The sequence below is a fragment of the Lolium perenne genome, chromosome 2 (genome assembly GCF_019359855.2).
Source record: "Lolium perenne isolate Kyuss_39 chromosome 2, Kyuss_2.0, whole genome shotgun sequence".
Lineage (NCBI taxonomy): Eukaryota > Viridiplantae > Streptophyta > Magnoliopsida > Poales > Poaceae > Lolium > Lolium perenne.
In genome coordinates, this window is record NC_067245.2 from 311,395,388 (window position 1) to 311,416,977 (window position 21,590).

Genomic DNA, 21,590 nt, shown 5'->3' on the forward strand with positions numbered 1-21,590 from the left:
GGGGTGGCGGGGCTGGGAAGGGCTGTGGCCGCCGGCCGCCGGAGTGGCGTCGGGCGGGACGCCCGCGTCGCCTAACGCGTCGCGGGAGCTCATGTCCGTTGTTCTTCCTAGTTGGCACTGATTCCTTAGGACCGTCTTGGGATCAACACAAACAATGCAAAGAGATCAACTGTCTCTTTCGCGAAGATATCTAAAGGAATTCATTCGCCCTCGTGGTTCCTGCGCAATACCTGCCGCAGTCAACTGGTAATCGCTATCATCACCTAAACTGGCACAAATTCTTAAGTTTATCAGATAGGACGAGGAGGTCCTGACTACTTGTCGCTGGAATTTTTCCATAAACGCTACCGGGACATACGTGTCTAGATGACTAGATATGATAACACGCAGTTGACAATGGAAGAGCAAATGTGTGAGCTTCAAGCAAAGCAGATTATCCACAGAGACTTAATGAGCTAGCTCCCAGATTCTAGCTTTCTTCCTCTCTTTTAGTTGCCCTTGTGGATCGGTCAACATGGCGCTTAGCAGTGGCATCCTTGCACTATCAATCAGTAAGTACGTGTGTTATGAACAGCTTGGAATCCCAAATCCTAGCTGACAATTAACACCTTTTTTTTTGTGTGTGGTGCAGTTGGAGTGCTCGTGACTGGTATTGTGACAGTGGTTGCCACAATTGCGATCTACCTATGCGCCAAGGTCGCCGTGCAAGTGTATTTGCGGCAGGACGGCAGCAAAGGCGCTGAACGGGATGCCTCGCCCTTCAATGGAGGAGCCGGCGGCAACACGGTGAGAGACGTGGACGAGGCCGACGTCGAGATGGGGACAATGAGCTTCTTCATCGAGGGCGTCCAGAACGAGCGTCCCGTTCGGTTCAGCTCGACCCAGCTGCGGGGCTTCACCCAGGGCTTCTCGCACAGGGTCGGCTCCGGCGGGTTCGGCGTGGTGTACAAGGGCAGGTTCCCTAACGGCGCGCCGGTGGCCGTGAAGGTCCTCAACAGCACGCTCGGGAGGCGCGCGGAGGAACAGTTCATGGCGGAGGTGGGCACCATTGGGAGGACCTACCACATCAACCTCGTCCGCCTCTATGGCTTCTGCTTCGACGCGTCGGTCAAGGCGCTGGTGTACGAGTACATGGAGAACGGCTCGCTGGACCGGCACCTCTTCGGGTCGACGCCGGAGACGGCCATCGGATCCGGCAAGCTGCATGAGATCGCCGTCGGGACGGGCAAGGCGGTGCGGTACCTCCACGAGGAGTGCCAGCACCGGATCATCCACTACGACATCAAGCCGGAGAACGTGCTCCTGGGCGCCGGCATGGCGCCCAAGGTGTCCGACTTCGGGCTGGCCAAGCTGTGCGACAGGGAGGACACCCACCTGACGATCACGGGCGCGCGGGGCACGCCTGGGTACGCGGCGCCGGAGCTGTGGATGCCGCTGCCGGTCACGCACAAGTGCGACGTGTACAGCTACGGGATGCTGCTGTTCGAGATGCTGGGGAGGCGGCGGAACCTGGAGCTGGGGCTGCACGGGCGCCATGAGAGTCAAGAGTGGTACCCGAGGTGGGTGTGGCACCGGTTCGAGGCCGGCGACATGGACGCCGTGCTGGCGCGCGCGATGGCGGCGGGGGACGTGGACGACATGGAGAAGGCCGCGAGGATGTGCAAGGTGGCGCTGTGGTGCGTGCAGTACCGGCCGGAGGACAGGCCGTCCATGGGCAACGTCGTTCGGATGCTGGAGGGGGAGGAAGACATCGCCACTCCCGGTAACCCGTTCGCCCACATGGCGGCCTACAGCGCCGGCGCAATGCTGTCCGATGACACAACAACGGAATCGAACGCTTCTTCAGGGTTTATCGGCAAGGTACCTGGATTACGCTGATACGAGAATTGCTACTTTTTTGGCTTTCTGCCTCACGCGCTGGTTATGTGTGGATTGCAAATGTATTCCGTGTGGAAAAAACTCGGTCGGTGGCTCTCTGAGTTTATCTTTGTGACATTTTCAGGAACGTAAATCCAGGATTTGGGTTTTTTTTAAAGCCTGATAAGTGGGTTTCCCCACTGTAGATTTTCATTAATTTTCAAAGTTTGTAAAGTACAAAAGATTTAGTAACAAGAGACTAGCTAGAAGGTTGTAAGCCCAAAAAAGAGAAAAAAGAAAGCCCTCCAACTATCGAAATCTTTCAATCCAAGTTTTGAGTCCACTATAAAACTTTCTACAAGCCTTATGCAATAAAAGAGCTAGCCCATCCTTGAATTTCTTTCTGCGTCTGAAAGGACTTGGGGATACCCTTGAAAATGAAGTCATTTATGGTTGTGGAGATGGACATCATGATCAACTCAATGAAAAAGCTCATACAAGGCTAACTTGAGACTACCCAGCAGCTCTAAATATTAGTTTGTTGTGGACGAGGTGGTTCTCAATATGGACAAAGGTATTGCCAACACGACCAAAAGGGAAGTGAAATAATAGATGATTTCTAGTTTCCAACTCATCATTCCCACACATAATGCATGAATAGTCCGCCATGAAGATTTTTTTCCTTTGCAACATGGCTATTGTATTTAGGCGATTATGAATAAGAAGCCAGAAAAAAAAACCTTGCGTATTTGCTGAAAATAACCTTGCCACATCTAAACATCTCTCCACCAAAAGAAGACCTCCCTTGATCGAGCAGGATGAAGGGAAGTAGAGTAATATAACTCACAAGCCATCTTGACCCATGGAAAATCGACCTTATTATAAAATGTGTGCAAATGTTTCATCGACAAACAGTCATTTTGAACTGAAAAAAGATTCAAGACACCCAATCCCATTTATCTTTTTGCCTACAAACCAGGTCCAGGAATGCCAGTGGAGGGGTTTTCTTTTGCAAATCCTTATCTCTCTAGAGACAGTGCCTTCTATATTTATCCACTTCACTGATTACCCATTGGTAAACTTTCAAGGAGCGGAGAAAGAACATAAGCATGGATGAACGGACATAATTAACCAGTCGAAGCTTACTATCATAACTGAGATACATAGCACATGCTGGTAGTTTTCTCTCTACAGTATGAATTAAGGGCAAGAAGAATTATTTCCTTAGTTTAGTTGTGCTTAGTGGCAACCCTAAATATGTGAACCGCAAACTCCCAAACTAACACTATAGGGCCTCAATAAACAAAAGAACTCGGTCTTCAGCAATATTGATTGGTATGTTTATGGCTTTCCGCCTCGCTGGTAATGTGTGGATTGCAAATGTATTCCGTGTGGAAAAAATTCGGTCGGTGACACACTGACACTCCCCATCTTTTTTCTCTTTGAGATTTTGTGACTGTTTATCTTGTTAACACTTGCACAACAAAAGTTCAAAAGGAATAATTCTTGTCATGATTTTATTTAAAATTTAAACTAAAATCAAACAAGAACTATAAAACAGAGAGAGTAACTTTTAGAAAAACAAAAAAGTAACGCAGTACATGTGCAGTCTTGACGCGGTGACACATCCCTAGCGGCATGATTGATCTGAATATCTCATTTTTCGATAAAAACATATATTAATATCGTGGAGACACTAATTACATCCAGTCTCTGCAATAACATCATACCCTAATGGCATAAATGATGCACACAGCAAAAAAAAAAGAATTACGAAAAAAAAGTCCTGCTACAGAGATCGAAAACTTGAAACAGCAACACTGACACCACCAAGACATCATCAGAATATCAACTTCTCCATAAGCGACGCCTCCAAGAAATAAACAATGTATAAACGCTGTCGTCGCTCGATCATAGATCTTAAGTTTTCACCCTGAAGAAAGTCCACAGTCTCAAAACAATGCCTTCAACAAGAACATTGCGAGGCACAATCAATTAAGGCCAGATCTTGAATTTTCACCCTGAAAGATAGAACTCTGAACTTCTCCTGTGTAGTCGCCCTCACATACAAGTCGCTGCTTGAAGTCACGAAGCACCAAGCCAATCCCACCTCACCACCAAGATCCGACCACCATTGCTCTTCCACCGATCTCGGCTTTCATGACCTTCTCCGCCAGCACCATGAAAAGAAAACGAGCTCCATGATATTAACAGCCAGCAGAGCTTCGAAGCGCCCCCCTGAAACCAAACGGTCAGATAAAAAACATGGGTGCGCACGACCGTAAACACCCAATCCAGCAATCTTCAGGCATTGATCGCACAATGAATTTCGCCGGCAGGGCCTTCCGAAACACGACAATCCAGCCAGCCCGGTGGGAAGAAGCCTCCGAGCGCGAGAGGAATCTGAGGACCACCATCATTATTCGCAAGACTAGCAACCCCCTTGCCACATGTCAACTACCAACCAGATCGGAAGACATTTTTTTTTTCAACCTGGGATCACTCCCCTTTCCATTAATTGCTCAACGGAAATACAAGGTACTTGTGTTTATGATGCTACAGCAATTAAAAAGGAAACAAGAAAAAGGGAATGATAGGAAGAATTTTTTGGTAGGAAAACCCGCTGCATGGCCTCGGCATCGAAAGCCACACTACGGGGCAAAAAACCTACCCCTAACTACAGAAGGAAATAGAACAAACCACAGGGAGAGAAAAGTTCATTACATCACCACAGCCAACAAGCAAAACCTCACAGTCCAAAAGGGAACCAAGTCTAACATTTTTGTAACCAACTGATCATCCCTCAGTGATCATCAGCCTAGCAGGAGTTGGAGCAGCCGTGCCATTTGAAGCAGTACTTGTCATGAAGCACGCCAGGTCAGACGCCCTCCCTATCAGCTGATCCGCCCGCCTCTTATCTCCTCCGCCTCCGTAGCATTGTACAGACCTGCCCAAAAACGGAGAAACGAACACATGCAAAAAATAGTTACCACAGGGGACCTCACAGTTTTCTTCTCAAAGGTGATCTGATTTCTTATATTCCAAACTGCCTAGCAAATCGCAGCCAACACAAGCATATGATACTTTTCCCCATGAGGGAAGAAAGCATGAAACCATGTTATACTTTGCCAAAGTGTTTTGGGACAGCCATGAGCATTCAAAACAAACCCAACCACCCCCCATATTACTTTAGCATGTGAACAACCAAAGAATAAGTGTTTCAAAGATTCATGTTCATTGCAAAAAGAACAAATAGGGGACCCAGGCCAATTCCTTTTCTTGAGATTATCTCTGGTAAGAATAGCATTCTGAAAAAGTTGCCAAAGAAAAAATTTAATCTTAAGAGGCAACTTTGCCTCCCAGATCCATTTATTATTAGATCCAACTACATCCTTTTCCAACAAACAATACAGGGATTTGGTGGGTAAACGCCCATTAGCATTAAGCATCCACAGTATCCCATCAGATACAAGAGGCCTATCATAATTGATAGCAGCATTTTTTATGTAATCCCAATGTTCCTGTAACACTTGACATAATCTCCTACGAAATGGAATGACCAAGTTACAGCTTAAGACTTTTTCAAAAGTCCACTCTTGAGCATGGCAAACATCAAAAAGGCTAGGATATGACTCACACAAGGGTGTATTATTCAACCAAGGGTCTAACCAAAATCTGACAATATTGCCTCTATTGAGAATTACTTTCCTCCCTTTCAAATAAAACTCTTTAACTTTCAATAGGGCTTTCCAACAGGGGGAATCCGGCATTCTCGCCTTGACATTAGCCACCGTTTTATTTCTGAGATATTTGGCTTTAACAATTTTCTGCCACATGCCACTTTGCGTTTCTAATTTCCACCACCATTTGCATAACAGGGAAATATTTTGTTTCCTCAAATCTTTCACCCCAAGCCCACCTTTCTTTTTGGATCTACAGATCCTAGACCACTTTACTAAATGATATTTCTTTTTCCTCTTTTTGCCCGCCCAGAAAAATCTTCTTCTGTGCTTATTCAACTTTTCAATAAAAGTTAAGCTTAACAAGAACATTGACATATAATAATACGGAATGCCAGACAAATAAGCATCCAGCAGGGTCAACCTTCCCCCAGAGGTAGCCGAACCACAAACCCAATTATCTAACTTCTTTAATAGTTTCGCATCCAGGAAATCCCAGTCCACATTCTTAAGGTTTAAAAATGTTACAGGAACACCCAAATATTTCATCGGCAAGGATCCCACTTGACAGTTAAAGAGGTCAGAATAAAAGGATGCAATGTTATTATCTTCACCAATGATAAACAACTCGCTTTTTAGGAAATTTATTTTGAGACCCGACATCATTTCAAAGATATAAAGCAAGAGTTTCAAATTCACTGCTTTCTCTTGGTCATGCTCAATACACAAAACCGTATCATCGGCGTACTGGAGGATAGCAATCCCATTTTCAACCAAATTGGATGCAAGACCCGAGAACAGCCCATTTCTCTGAGCACTCAAAACCATTTTAGTTAACACTTCCCCCGCCATGTTAAAAAAAAAGGGGACAACGGATCACCTTGTCTCACTCCTTTGGCACTTTGAAAATACTTCCCCACCTCATTATTAATCTTCACACTCACAGTACCATTATGCAAGACTTTTTTAACCCAAGAACAAAACAACGGATTAAACCCCCGAACCGTAAAACAGTTGAGAAGGAAGTCCCAATTGACCTTGTCATACGCTTTTTCAAAATCGAGCTTCAAAATAATCCCAACCTGTTTCTTAATATGGACATGATGCATAATCTCATGCAAGGAACAGATCCCATCCATGATGCTCCTATTTTTTATAAAAGCATTTTGTTGCTCACTAATCAACTTACTAGCATAAGGTTCTAACCTCAATGTCAACGTCTTAGTGATCAACTTATAAATGCATCTTAGGAGACAAATAGGCCTAGATTGTTGAATTTTGTTGGCATCAGACATTTTTGGAAGCAAGGTAATAACCCCATAGTTCAGCCTCTCAACATCAAGGGAACCCTCATAAAAACTATCAAATAACTTCATCACATCATTTTTGACAATGTCCCAGCATACTTGATAAAACTCTGTAGGAATCTCATCGGGGCCAGTGCCCTATTACCTTTCATAGCGAATAAGGCATTTTTTACTTCTTCAACAGAAAAAGGCCTAGTTCAATCCTCATTGTCCTCCACATTAATCATCTCATTGCCCCCCCCCCCCCCACAACCCAGGCGAAATATCAAACATATTCCCTGGAGCCGGACCAAAAAGTTCTTTATAATAGGAAGTAGCATGTTTTAACAAATTATCAGTCCCTTCAACTAACACACCCTGATCATCCAACGAATGAACCGTGTTTTTCCTTTTTCTCCCATTAGCAATTTTATGAAAATAGGATGTGTTTTGATCGCCCAACAACAACCATTTTGCATGAGACCTCTGGTACCAATAAGTTTCTTCTTCCACATTCAAGTTATACAACTCAACTTGAATGTTATTTTTCATTAACATCTCTCCAGGGAGCAGCTCCCTATCCTCTTCCGCCAACTCAATGTCCACCAACGAGCGTTTAAGCGCCTCTCTTCGTTTCTTATTGTGCCCAAACAAATTAGAACCCCACCCCTTGAAATATTTCTTGAATCTTTTCAACTTGATATTGATAATATCAATAGGGTCACTACTGTCAACATGCCTCTCCCATATTTTACTTACAATGGGAAGGAAGTCATCATTCTTTAACCAGCCAACGTCAAATTTGAACCCATTCTGTTTTTTGATGATCGAATTCTCACCAGAATCCAGCACCAAGGGACAATGATCAGAAGCGTCTTTCACCAATTTTTTAACAGACACTAAAGGAAACAACAACTCCCACTCAGGAGACATAAGAATTCGATCTAATTTCTCAAGTGTAGGGTCATTTCTTTTATTAGACCAAGTAAATCTACCCCCGGCCATATGAATTTCCCTCAAACCCAAAGTATTAATCACAGAGTTAAACACCTCCGAAGAATGAGGAAGCGCACATGGTTTATTCTTCTCCTTCACACTACACAAAATATTAAAATCACCACCAACTATATAAGGACAGTCCACACAGTTGCAAAAAGATACCAATTCAGCAAGAAACTTGGCTTTAAACTCCTCATGAGCTGGCCCATAAACCACAATTACCGCCCATCTACATTTTTTCTTACAATCCCAAAGATACATCAACATCATAAATTCTCCTAGCTTAACAGATTGCACATCCAAGGAGTCATACCGAGCACCACATAGGATTCCACCCGACTTCCCCACCGATGAAATCCACTTCCAGAAAAATAAGTTGCCAGGGTCAATTTTATTAAAGAACTTTTGATCATAGTTTTTCTTCATAGTTTCTTCCAACGCAATAAAGTCCAGCCCATTATCCCGGATAAAATCAGTGAAGCAAGTAGACATCCCTTTTTTACTTGCCCCCCCTTAAATTCCAAATTCCCGCTTTCATTTAAATTTATGAGGGGTTTTTTTTTCTGCCGGATAGATCTGCTAGGAGGCACAGCAGACATGTCCTTCAACCTTTGACTCCTAGTCACAGGGCGAGAAATATCAACATTAACTGATTTCTTAGCACCACCTTTTTTAGATTTTCTCGATCGAACTACGGAAAAGGAATCATCTGTTTCATCATTTTCAAACCAAGTCAAAGCAAGAGGAGTTTTTCTTCCATTGTCATGATGCACCACAAACAAATAATCAGCAGGAGAGTCATTTTTACTAGCTAAATTATTTCTAGATTTTTCCAACTCTTTGATCAAATCAATTTTCTCAAAATTGTCCAAAGGTATATCAACACCCATAAAGGAAGCTGAAAGGACGAGATGTCGCCTAGAGGGGGGGTGAATAGGCGTTTTAAAAACTCTTACGGATTTGGCTTATAAGAATGCAGAATTAAACTAATGTTTATTTTACAAGCACAAAACCTAAATATGCTAGGCTCAACTAAGTGCAACAACAACAACTAGAGCTAAGCAAGATAGGCACAAGATATATGTAGCACAAGTGATAGCAAGATATATGTACTTCAAGCATGATGGCTATCACAAGGAAAGAAAGCTCGGGTATAGAAATAACCGAGGCACACGGAGACGAAGATGTATTCCCGTGTTCCCTTCCTATGCAAGAAGGTACGTCACGTTTGGAGAGGTGGGGGTCCCATGAAGGATTCCCCAACGCCACGAAGGCTCACCTTCTTCTCCGAGCCTATCCCACGAAGGAATAGCCCCTTTCCTTATGGTTAGCTTTTCCTCCACTCCGGAGATGGCAAGCTCCAAAACCACTTCACAAGCTCCACGAAGGAGAAGCCCGGGCCTCTTCACAATCTTCCTTGAAGAGATCACCGGAGCACCAACTGCCAAGCCAACTAGGAGGTCTCCCTCCAAGAGTAACAAGCTCACGGTCTCTCACTCGAACTAATCGTGGTGGAGAGCTCAACACTATGCAATGATGCAAAGCAAGAACACTAGAGGTGTTCAAATCCTTCACACTCAAATCCCACCAAAGCAACAAATGCTAGGATGAGATTAGAGAGGAAGAACAAGGACGAAATCAACAAATGACTCCAAGATCTAGATCCAAAGGGTTCCCCTCACTTAGAGGAGAAATGGATTGGTGGGGATTATAGATCTAGATCTCCTCTCTTAGATCCCTCAAGAATGAGCAAGAATCATGGGGGGAATCAAGAGCTATGGCAAGTTCTTCAAAGTCAACAATGGAGGAGAGAGAGTGGAAGAACTTACCCAGCCCAAGGTGGAAGAAGGCCTATTTATAGTGTAAGAGAAAATATAACCGTTGGGAAAAACTCGGGCTGAGAAAACTAGTCGTTTGAGGCAAAGTCGAGCAACCCGGCATACAGCTCGGCAGGGCAGGACCAGGTGCCGGGAATTTCGGCAGCCTACCCGGCATGACGGGTGTAAGGGTATTTTACCCTTATCCATTATTTTGGTAACAATGACACCGTTGCTAAGAGTATTTGGTATAATACATGTCTATGAGATTATTCCCAGGTATTAGCCAAATAGGTGTAATGGTGTATCAATGGAACAAGAAGGTAAAGGGAGACCCCCCCCCCCCCATTTCGAAAGAAAAGAAGAAGGGATGATCAGCAACTGGCCGGTCCCAGCTCCGGTCTGACCGGTCGTGGCGCCTGGTGGCCCGGTCCCAGCTCCGGTCTGACCGGCCGTGGCGCCGGGTGGCCCGGTTCCGACCGGGCCCAGGACCGGTGCACACCGGGGCATTTCCAATATCGCTGGACCCTTCGTCCGGTGCTGGCCCGGTCTGAGCTCCTGTCTGGACCGGACTGATCCGGTCTCCCGCCCGGTTGACCGGGCCGTGGACCGGCTGCCTGTTCTGCTGATAAATCCTGCTCCAGTCAAGACCCGGTCCCAGCTCCGGTCTGGACCGGACGATCCGATCACAGGTCCGGTCTGACCGGACCCTGCGCCGGCCGGCCCGGTCCCAGACCCGGTTGACCGGGTTCCTCGAAGAAAATGCTGAGGTGTCAAGTGGCAACGGCCAGATTTCAAGTGACACTATAAAAAGCCCTTCTCCTACCTCTGGACAGTTAGGCAACACACTACAAGCTGTTCTTGAGCTCTCTCTCACATACTCCATTGTTAGAAACACCAAAAGCCTCAGATCTCTCTCCTCCTCCACCCAAACTCAAATCCCTCCGGGGAAAAGATAGAGGAGGACCCGATCTACCGTTCTACCAAGCCAAATCAAGTTCCCCTTTGTATTCATCAAGATACTTGCTCTCTAGGGTTCCTTGGAAACCCTAGGTGGGCAAGAGTGGTCCGGAAGCATCCGGGCTGTGGATTTGCTCCTGACAAGATTGTGAAGGTTTGGAGGCTACCTCAAAGTCTACCACAAGTGAGTGAGCTATTCCTTCGTGGGATAGGCTCCGGAGAATAGGGTGAGCCTTCGTGGCGTTGGAAAATCCTTCATGGGACCCCCACTCCTCCAAACGTGATGTACCTTCTTGCAAAGGAAGGGAACACGGGAATAAACCCTCATCTCCGTGTGCTATCGGTTATCTCTAACCGAACTCCTTACTTGTGATATAATTGCCTGTGAGAGCCTTCGTGCTCGAGTTACTCATATCATCATATAGGTTTCTTCACCTAGTTTGCATTAGGCTCATCTTTATATTCCGCAAAGCCTAATATTGCAAAGAAAGAATTAAAATTTGTAGAAACCTATTCACCACCCCCCTCTAGGTTTACCATCTCTGAACTTTCAATTGGTATCAGAGCCTGGACTCTTTTTAAGGGCTTCACAGCCTTAAGAGTGAGATGGATAAACTATTCGAGGGTTTGGATGAAGATTCTACCCTTTCAGTTAAGGAGATGAAATCTAGATTCTTGGCATATGATGCTGAGAAAAAGTTGAAGGAGGATGAAGTCCAAAGCCAAATGGCACAAATGACTGCCATGCTTAAGAACCTGACTAGTGGAACCTCTAGTGGGACTTCGGTTCCTCCGGAAGGTTTCCATCAAGTCAACCATGACTATCCCAAAAACACTTCACCCATGCCTCATATAAACCATAGTGGGAATGTTCCCCATTTTGATGGAACTCACTTTCCTATTTGGAAATCTTCTATGGAATCTCATATTCGCAGCTGCAGTGTGGAGTTGTGGGAGATCATTGTTGATGGATACCGGAAGCCACAAGATCCCATTCGGTTGACCTCCACCGAATTCTACAACCGACAACTCAATGCCTCCACACGTGACAAGATTAGGAGTGGCATCAACCGCAAGCTCCTTGATCAAGTCAATGACATTGACTCCGCTAAAGAGTTGTGGGATCGGATCATAGTACTCCAAGAGGGAACCGATTTGATCCAATCAGCTCTCTATGAGTCAGCAAAGACTGAGGCAACTATGTTCATGATTAGGCAAGGAGAATCCTTGGCCGATGCCTATGGAAGGCTTGGTGCTCTGAGAGTGAAGGTCAAGGGCCTTGGATGTGAGAAATACAACGACGGATTTGAGATGAATAAAGCATTCATAAAGTCCAAGGTCATTGCCATGATTGCAGTCAAGCAAAGGACACCAACCTTGCACTCAACTTGCAAATCATTACCAAGAGTGCTGATCTAAACACTGATGATCTAGTCTCCTATGTGGCAGCCAATGAGAACATGGCCAAGACAGGAGAAAGGCTCATGGCGATGAACCGTGTTGATGAAGCCTCACACAACCTTGCCCTAAAAGCAAGAGCTGACCATGAAAGAGAAGAAGTCTATGAAATTGAAGAAGATGAGGAGATGACATCAACTAGTGACCTCGCGACAGACTTTGCTTTCTTTGCCAAGAAGTACAAGACAAAGCTTCCATCATTCCTCATTGAGAAGAAGAAGAAGAGAACGTGCTACAACTGTGATAAAGATAGTCACTTCGCAAATGAGTGCCCTTATGAGAAACGGGTAGACAAGCCAAAGTTTGTCAAAGGAGTCAAGCCAAGATTGAAGCCAAACCCAATCAATGATCGATACAAGAAGAATAAAGGAAGAGCCTTTGTTGGGGCTGAGTACACCTCCGATGAAGAAGAGGAAGATGAGGAGAAGGAGGCCGGAGTGGCCGGTTTGGCTTTCTCCAAGCCCGGGTCACTCTTCACATATGACTACTCCAAGGACTACTCCACGGAGAATGATGTTGGTTCTTCCTTCATGGCAAGAATAACCCAAGATGATGACTCCGATGACTCTCCCTCCTCTACAATCGTCGGCTCTTGTCTAATGGCAAGAGAAACAAAGGTAATGGAATCCCCACCTTCTCTAACTAGTGTTCTTGATGATGAAACTGAAAATCAAGAAGAGTTAGCTATGCTTAAGGAACTTTACAAAGTAAGATGCACTCTTCGTGGTGATGCTCTTGTCAAGTTTGATTTTTTGATGGACTCTGTTGGGGGGATAACCCCCGGTATGCCAAAGGCATGCCAAACCGGATGGTTTGAGCCATCGAGATACCGGTTTAATGTTCTTGCCGGAAGCCTAGAAGGAATCCGGGAGAGCAAGGCTAAGCCGGTATCCCCAAAGGGGTATGCCGGGACCCGGTATAAAAGATACCGGAAAGGAGAGCCTGTCGGCAGGACTGGTCAAAGATTCTCTTCAGAGCAAGAAGACAAGGATGAGCTACGCCAAGTAACTTTATTCAGAGCCCTGGCGCCAAAGAGAGAGGTGACGGAGAAAGAAGCCGGGGGACGTCAGCTTCTATGATAAAAGAAGGCCCCGGTGTCATCTATGATTAAAGTAGCTTTGTACAGTAGCCAGTTAAAGTAGCTTTGTACAGTAACTCTGTAAAGTAGTTTGTCCAGTCAAAGATGCCATTAGGGTTTCTTGCAGTGTAAGCCACCCTCTCCCCTATATAAGGAGAGGGGGCAGCCCATCTTCACGGGCAAGTATGTACGCGTGTATGTAGGAAGGCAGAGCTCAGAACTTGTGTGAATCTATGAACATGGTGATCTAGAGGGAGTTCTTCCTTGTGTCTTTCTTCTTCAACTTCTGGCCTTGGCCAAGTTCTTGAGGAAACCATCCGGAATCTCTTCCCACCTGATCGCAAACCCTCCCCCGAATCCTCTTGCGTCCATTCGGCCCCAATCTAAGCCATCCTATGGCATCTGCTCGTTCACCACGACGACAGTTGGCGCCCACCGTGGGGCGTGAAGTGGCGCTTGATGGAGTTCACATTCGGGCGGGCGTTCTCGAGATCTCCGGCGAACGTACGGTGTCCGCGTTGGTGCAGAGCATCTACGCCATGGACTTCATCAACGACAACGCGGGCTGCTTCGCCAACGGCGGCGTCTTCCCCAAGAACGGCCGCATCATCGAGTTCGGCAGCCATCGCGTCTACTTCGGCACCGTCCCCGTGCGCCAGCGCCTCTCGCCGGTGCTGGTGGCACCGGACCCGCCAAGATGGCTCTGTGCTGGCCGCGCCGCCGGCAGCGTCGAGGTAATGATGACCGGTGTGGCTGGTGCAGGAAAGGAGGTTGCGGCTGAAGGTGCCGGTCGCGCGGTTTCGACCCGTGCGGCTAAGCCACCGCTGGAGCGCGGCGCAGGCGCAGCGGGAGCATCATCCGCGCCACCGGAGACACCGCTCCAGGCGGCGATGAACGTCCTCGCCACCCCCATCGCGCAGAACATCGATCCGGCAGCGGCTCAAAGTGAGCTGGAGGCGCAGCGCCAGAAGATGCTAGAGAGCGGCAAGGACATCGTCAGGGCGCAGCGCGAGCTGAACCTAACCGTACGTGAGTATAACGCTGCCCATGGCTTTGCTTCTGTTAGCGCGCATGCTGCTAGGATGCCGGAAAACCGGCTAAAAGCTCGTAACCTAGATCAAGATTTGCGCAAAGAGATTCTTACCGGCAAGAGCGCCTCTGCATCTGTTAGCATCGTGGAAAAGCCTAAGTATAGCAGCCCGGATAAAACTATAAAAGCTGCTAAGGCCGCTGTAGAGCTGTGCGAGTCGCTTCCGGAGATGCTTAGGTAAACCTGCAAGCGCGCGTTAGAGAGCTGCGGGAAACTATTGAGCCGCAGAACGCTGAGCAGCGGGCTAAGCTGAACAAGGCAGCGGCCTCAAAATCCGCGTTCAACAAAGAATGCCGGTAGCAAATCCCATGGGCAGGCTTCGTCCCCCATCCGGATAGAAGGAGAGAAAAAGAAGTGAATGCGCAGCAGATGACTGTGTACGATCCGGTTCTTGCCGGAAAGCAACAAGCCGGGCAACACGATGCCGGTAGAAAAAGCCAAGGGGCAGAGCGAGGCTATGCCAGAGGCTATGCCGGAAACAATCATGCCGGTAGATATGAGACCGGGCAAAACTATCGAGCTGCAAGGGCAGCGTACGAGGAGGAGGAAATAGATCCCCCAAGGTATCGGCAGGCAAGGGCCGCGGTACCGGAATGTCACGATGAAGCCGATTCCACGAAACCGGCAGCATACCGGAACCCATTGGGAGAACGCCTGGGAGAGAGATACTTACCGGAACGGGATGCGAGGCACCGTCTGGATAGAGTATACTTGTCGGAAATGATCGAGGAGGAAGGTCCTCCAGGTCCAAAGTGTTTTGGCCCAAGGATCATGAAAGAAAAACCACCAGTTCGCAACTTTATGTTGCCCCGTGACACAAAGACGTATGACGGCACCACGAAGCCGGAAGATTGGCTCGCGGATTACGTGACCGCGGTATACGTTGCAGGCGGTGGAGGAACCGTAGCAGAGGAGGAAACCGGCGTTGGGCCGTGAGGATCATACCATCGTTTTTGGTTGGACCGGCAAGAATCTGGCTAAACAACTTGCCGGCAGGAAGCATAAATGGCTGGCTGGATTTTGAGGAGGCCTTTGTGAGCAATTTCAGCAGCACCTATCAGAGGCCAAACAGGCCGCAGCAACTTGCTCTGTGCGTGCAGCGCCCGAACGAAACAGACCGGGATTATCTAGCCCGGTGGAACACCACAAGGAACTCCTGTGAGGGGGTGATCGAGGCACAAGCCATTGCTTGGTTTAGCAGTGGATGCAGAAGAGGTTCACCGTTGTGGCAAAAGTTGCAGCGCAAGATGCCGACAACGTTTGCAGATATGATACGTGTGGCTGATAGCTATGCGTTGGGAGACCCAACGCAACCGGCGGTGCAACCGAGCCGGAACAGCCGCGCCACGAACAACACCGGGACAACCGGTATAACTAAAGAATGTAAGATTTTCCGGATAGAAGGTACGGTCCGCAGCAAGTTGCCGCCGTGCAGAAAACTTTGAGGCCAGCCGACAGCCAGAGGCAAAAAACCGGATCGCAGCCATGGGCGGGTCCTAAGAAACAATGGGTGGAAAAGAAACCCTGGGTCCGTAAGAAGAACCGGCAAGAACCCGCGAAATACACCATGGAAGCTGCCATGGATCAACCTTGCCGGTGGCACACGCCGAATCCGGCACATCCGTCAAACCATCTCGACGAAGGATTGTACCTGGACCAAGTACTTGATGCAAAAAGGAACAGTGAAAGATGCGCTGCCACCGCAAGACATGCCGCGCAGCAACAACAGCTACCGCCACCACCACCACTTACCGGGCAAACGCCTTACCGGTGCAGCCAAACCGGCAGCAAGATCAGCAAGTTAACCGGGTGGAGCAAAATGATAACCAGCCACCTCCACCGGCACCTTTAGGCCGGAATGTTTACGAAGATCCGCATCTGTGCTGTGTTGTCTTTGTCACCGAGCCAACAGACCGGCAAAGTGTACACCGGCGCTCCATGGAGGTCAATGCTGTGATGCCGCAGTTCCCAAGTACATGATGTGGTCCAATCAGGAAATTACCTGGTCATCCAAGGATCACCCAAAGATCATGCCGAATCCGGGTGGATACGCTCTTGTTGTGGACCCGATCATGAAAGGGCCGCAAACTCGAGTGAAGTTCAGCAAGGTGCTGATAGACAATGGCAGTAGCATCAACATCATGTACAAGCACACCATGCAAACGCTGGGCATAACAGAAAACATGCTTCAGCCAACGCGCACAACGTTCCATGGGATCGTCCCTGGCTTGTCCCGTGCCCCGATAGGAAAAGTTCGGGTGGACGTGGCATTTGGAGGACGTGACAATTGCCGGGTGGAAAATCTGGAGTTTGAGGTGGTGGATCCGGACAGTCCCTACCATGCATTGCTGGGGAGACCGGCGTTGGCTGCTTTCATGGCCACCACTCATACGGCTTACCTCAAGATGAAGATGCCGGCACCTCGTGGGCCATTGACTGTGGTGGGAAACTATAAGATCTCACCGGAAATCGCATCCGCCGGATCAAACCTAGCAGAATCGCTGGTGATCGCGGAGGAAAAGAAAAGAATGCAGACAGCTGTTGCGCTGGCTCAATCCTCACAAATGAGTTTGGCGGCAATGAGTGAAAACATGGGCACACCGGCATTCAAGCCAACCAATGAAACAAAGAACATTGTGCTGGATCCGGCTTACCCAGAGCGCACCGTTCGTATCGGCGCCGGCCTTGATCAAGCATAGGAAAGCGCGCTCGTCGCCTTCCTCCGTGAGAATCGGAATATCTTTGCCTGGTCAATCGATGATTTGGTAGGTGTTCCGAGGGAGCTGGCTGAGCACTCTCTAAACGTCCGGAAAGATGCCAAGCCGGTGCGGCAACCACTGCGTCGGTTCGCTGAAGACAGAAGAAAGATCATAGGAGAAGAAGTAACCAAGCTGCTTGTTGCCGGATTCATTGTGGAGGTCACGCACACGCAGTGGCTGGCCAATCCGGTAATGGTTGAAAAGAAGAAAGATGAGAACCTGGAGGCAAAAGCTCCGAAGGTGTGGCGCATGTGCATCGACTACACCAACCTGAACAAGGCTTGCCCAAGAGATCCTTTTCCTTTGCCACGAATCGATCAAGTGATTGATTCAACTGCTGGGTGTGAGTTGTTGTCCTTCCTGGATGCCTATTCCGGTTTCCACCAAATTCCCTTAAAAAGGAAGATCAAATAAAAACTGCGTTCATTACCCCGCACGGGGCTTATTGCTATGTCACTATGCCTTTTGGGTTGCGCAACGCTGGTGCAACGTATCAGCGCTGTATGCAAAAATGCTTGTTTGATCAAATTGGAAAAAATGTGCAAGTCTATGTGGATGACATCGTGATAAAAACTAAGGTAAAAAACACTTTAATCGATGACATCCGGCAAACATTCGATAACCTAAGGCGGTTCCGGATGAAACTCAATCCGGCAAAATGTACCTTTGGTGTCCCCGCCGGCAAGCTGCTCGGTTTCCTGGTTTCAAGCCGGGGCATAGAGGTTAATCCGGTAAAGATCCGGGCGATAGAAAGAATGGCTATCCCTCGAGAGTTAAAAGATGTGCAAAAGTTTACCGGAAGCTTGGCATCGCTGAGCCGGTTTGTAAGCAGGTTGGGAGAAAAAGCTCTGCCACTCTATGCTCTCATGAAGAAATCTGACACGTTCGTCTGGACCCCTCAGGCAGACGCAGCGTTTAAGGAGCTAAAAACGATGCTAGCCACAGCACCCGCATCGGCTTCACCTCTAGAAAGGGAGCCTATGCTGTTATACATAGCAGCAACAAACCGGGTTGTGAGTGTAGTGGTTGTGGTTGAAAGAGAAGAGGAAGAAAAACCGTCCGTAGGCCGGTATACTACTTGAGCGAGGTGCTCTCCCTCTCAAAACAAAACTACCCTCACTTCCGTAAAATGACTTATGGCGTGTACATGGCCGCCACAAAACTCAAGCACTACTTTGAGGAACACCCCATGAAGGTGGTGAGTGAAGCACCAATTTCCGACATCATGTGCAACAAAGATGCCAGCGGCCGGATTGCAAAATGGGCGATCCAGATATCACCGTACGTGCCGGTATATGAAAGAAGAGATGCCATAAAATCACAGGCTTTGGCTGATTTCCTTGTTGATTGGGCGGAGATGCAATACAAACCGCCAGATCAGAGGATAGAATACTGGAAGATGCACTTTGATGGATCTAAGCTCAAGGAAGGTCTAGGTGCCGGTGTGGTGCTTACTTCACCAAAAGGAGACCACCTCCGGTATGTTTTGCAAGTACATTTCAGGGCATCGAACAATGTCGCTGAATATGAAGCTTTGATCCATGGGCTTAAGGTCGCAAAAGAAATCGGTGCACACCGGATCATTTGCTATGGCGATTCAGACCTTGTGGTACAGCAGTGCTCAGGAGATTGGGATGCAAAAGACGCCAACATGGCCTCGTACCGGTTTCACGTGCAAAAGATTGCCGGATTCTTCGAAGGATGTGAGTTTCACCATGTGCCGCGAGCAGAAAATGAAGCCGCGGATGCTTTGTCCAAGTTGGGCTCATCTAGGCAAGAAATTCCTCCCGGAATAGCTTTGGCTCACCTAAGAGTGCCATCGATCAAGCCGAGCCCGGAATCAGAATCAATTTTTGTACCAGAGTCACACGTAGTACCCATGGATATCGATGAAGGGAACCCGGGGACTGCTCCGACTGCTCCGGTAGGCTCGGGGACTGCTGTACCCATACCGGAAGAAACGATGCTGGTAGATAGCATGGAGATAGATGCACCGGTGTTTTTGGTTCGAGAAATACCATCATGGGTTAAACCTATTAAGGAATTCCTGATCAGCGGCACCTTGCCGGCTGACGAAAATGAATCAAGGAGGATACAAAGAAGGTCCAAAGCTTACACATTCATCAATGGTGAGGTGTACAAGAGAAGCGTTACCGGTGTCCTTCAAAGATGTGTGGAACCGGAGGAAGGAAAAGAAATGCTTGAGGAAATTCACCAAGGAGAATGTGGGCATCATGCTTCATCAAGGGCTTTGGTAGCAAAAGTATTCCGGCATGGGTTCTATTGGCCCACTGCTTTGGAGGACGCTGAGGATTTGGTAAGAAAATGCAACGGCTGCCAGAGGTACGCCAAGCAAAACCATACCCCAGCATCCGGTTTAAAGACAATACCGCTAACATGGCCATTCGCTGTTTGGTGCCTTGACATGGTTGGACCATTCAAAACTGCAAGAAGCAGCATGACTCACATCTTGGTCATGGTGGATAAGTTCACCAAGTGGCTGGAAGTAAAACCTATCGCAAAGTGTGATGGGCATACAGCTGTGAAATTCTTGAAAGATGTCATTTTGCGGTATGGATACCCGCACAGCATCATCACTGATAACGGAACCAACTTTGCTCAAGGTGAGTTCAAAAGGTTCTGTGAAGAAAAGAACATCCGGTTGGATTTGTGCTCAGTGGCACATCCACAGTGGCAATGGCCAAGTAGAAAGAATGAATGCCTTGGTGCTTTCCGTATCAAGCCTAGACTCATTGATGCGGTGGAAAAGTCACCGGGATGTTGGCTCGATGAGCTACCATCGCATCGTGGAGTATAAGAACAACTCCAAACCGGTCTACCGGATACACTCCCTTCTTCATGGTTTATGGAGCGAAGCGGTGATACCAACCGATATCATCCATGATTCACCAAGGGTACAGCTCTATACCGAGCAAGAGGTCAAAGAGGCCAGAGAAAACGTTGTGGACTTGCTAGAAGAAGCAAGAGAGCTGGCTTTGGCAAGAACAGCCATTTACCAAAGAAACCTAAGACGCTATCATAACCGGAAGGTTAACCCAAGAGTTTTCCGGGAAGGAGATCTTGTACTTCGCCTGGTGCAGCAGCACCGAAGGCCGGCATAAGCTTTTGCCACCGTGGGAAGGTCCCTTCATTGTAAGCAAGGTGCTTCACAATGATGCATACTACTTGATAGATGCACAGGAATGGAAGAAAGGAAAGGCGGACAGGTCCGGCGAGGAGAGCAAGCGTCCATGGAACGTAGCTCATAAGCGCCCTTTCTACTCTTGAAGTGGTGGTGTAAGAAGTTCCTTTTTGTACCTTATATGCTATGAATAAAAGATGCCGGAACCTTGAGTGAATCTCGGGACTACCCCAACTTAAGTTGCATGTAACTTGTCTATTTTTTCAGTTTACCGGTTGCTTATTGAATGTTTTTTCTTTCCGGTTTAGTAGTGTGCTAAATCCTACAGGAGACTTCGACTCGTCTGCTTACCGCAAACCGGCTTCATGGCAAGCAAGATAAACCGGTAGGGGATAAGCACATGAACTGCGAAAAGGGAGAGCAGGAAAGAACAATCTGAAAAATTTAATTAACCCCGGTTAAACCGGTTTTTTGCAAAATTTCAAAGTTATTTCTAAGTTCAAGAAGATGCTTGTTTGGTGAAAGAACCTTGTGCTCATACGCCAAAGAACGCCCAGAGAAGGCAGGCAGAGCCAAGGCAAAAGAACCAAGTATGCATCAAATTGGATGCGGAAGCAATTGAGAAATCTTTGCAGTGCAGGATAAAAGCGGAACCAAAAGCAAAATATGTTAAGGCAAACTCATAAGTACTTAGCTACCGGTATAACTTACCGGCAGGAAATGTTGTAGCACAACCACAGGCAAACTTAAGTTTTACATCATAAGCCCCGGCATTCCGGGGCAGAATTTAACAGATATTGTCTTAAAGCAACAGGACCAACAGATATAATGAGCAAACACTTCAAAGGAAATCATCATGCAGCAGGGGCTTCCGGAGGAGCATCGCCGGCACCAGCATCGCCCAGGACCTCTTCTTCGGCTTCACCCTCCTCCTCGTCGAGATAATCCGTGACGCCAGGAGGGGAGGGATGAAGGTGCGCATGTCGGCATACTCCGCGATGCGGCACGCGCGATCCTGCCGCTTGGCGGAGAGGATCGGGTCCAGATCCGTTCTGCGCCTTCGCGCACGCCGGTAAGGGCGTCCAGATTGAGCTCCGGGTACCAGGAGCAAAGGCGACGCGAGGGCGGAGTCCGCTCCAGCCGCGGGCAGCAGAGCACCGCCACTCGCGGATCCTCCCGCCGCACCTTTCAGGCGGTCGTTGATGAGGGAGAAGGTGTCCGGCACCTCCTCGCCAGGCCATAAAGTCCTCGTATAGCTGGGTAGCTACATCAGGGATGTCCGAAAGATTGCGGTCTATGCAGCGCATATGGGACACCCGCGCGTTAAGCGCGACCAGATGGTCCTTGGGCGTCCATGGCACGGTAAGATCCGCTTGGCCTTTGTCCTTGCGCTGCGCGTCGACCTTCTTGACGGCATACTGCGAGTCCGGAAAGAGGCCTGTGCAAAGAAAGAAAAAGCTTAAG

At 48.0% G+C, this 21,590-nt stretch overlaps 1 protein-coding gene across 1 annotated transcript; it reads left to right on the top strand.

Moving 5' to 3' along the window:
• Nucleotides 1–367: 367 nt before the first annotated feature.
• LOC127336841 (LEAF RUST 10 DISEASE-RESISTANCE LOCUS RECEPTOR-LIKE PROTEIN KINASE-like 2.2) lies at nt 368–2,169 on the top strand. Its single transcript, XM_051363705.2, has 2 exons — nt 368–551; nt 632–2,169. The coding sequence occupies exons 1-2, from the start codon at nt 515–517 to the stop codon at nt 1,876–1,878; spliced, it is 1,284 nt and encodes a 427-aa protein (XP_051219665.1). The 5' UTR covers nt 368–514; the 3' UTR covers nt 1,879–2,169.
• The last annotated feature ends 19,421 nt before the right edge of the window (nt 2,170–21,590 follow it).

Excerpts from the sequence above, each read along its gene's own strand:
- LOC127336841 (XM_051363705.2), top strand. The coding sequence starts at position 515 with ATGGCGCTTAGCAGTGGCATCCTTGCACTATCAATCA. Across the intron at positions 552-631 it reads CATCCTTGCACTATCAATCA|TTGGAGTGCTCGTGACTGGT; the intron begins GTAAGTACGTGT and ends TGTGTGGTGCAG.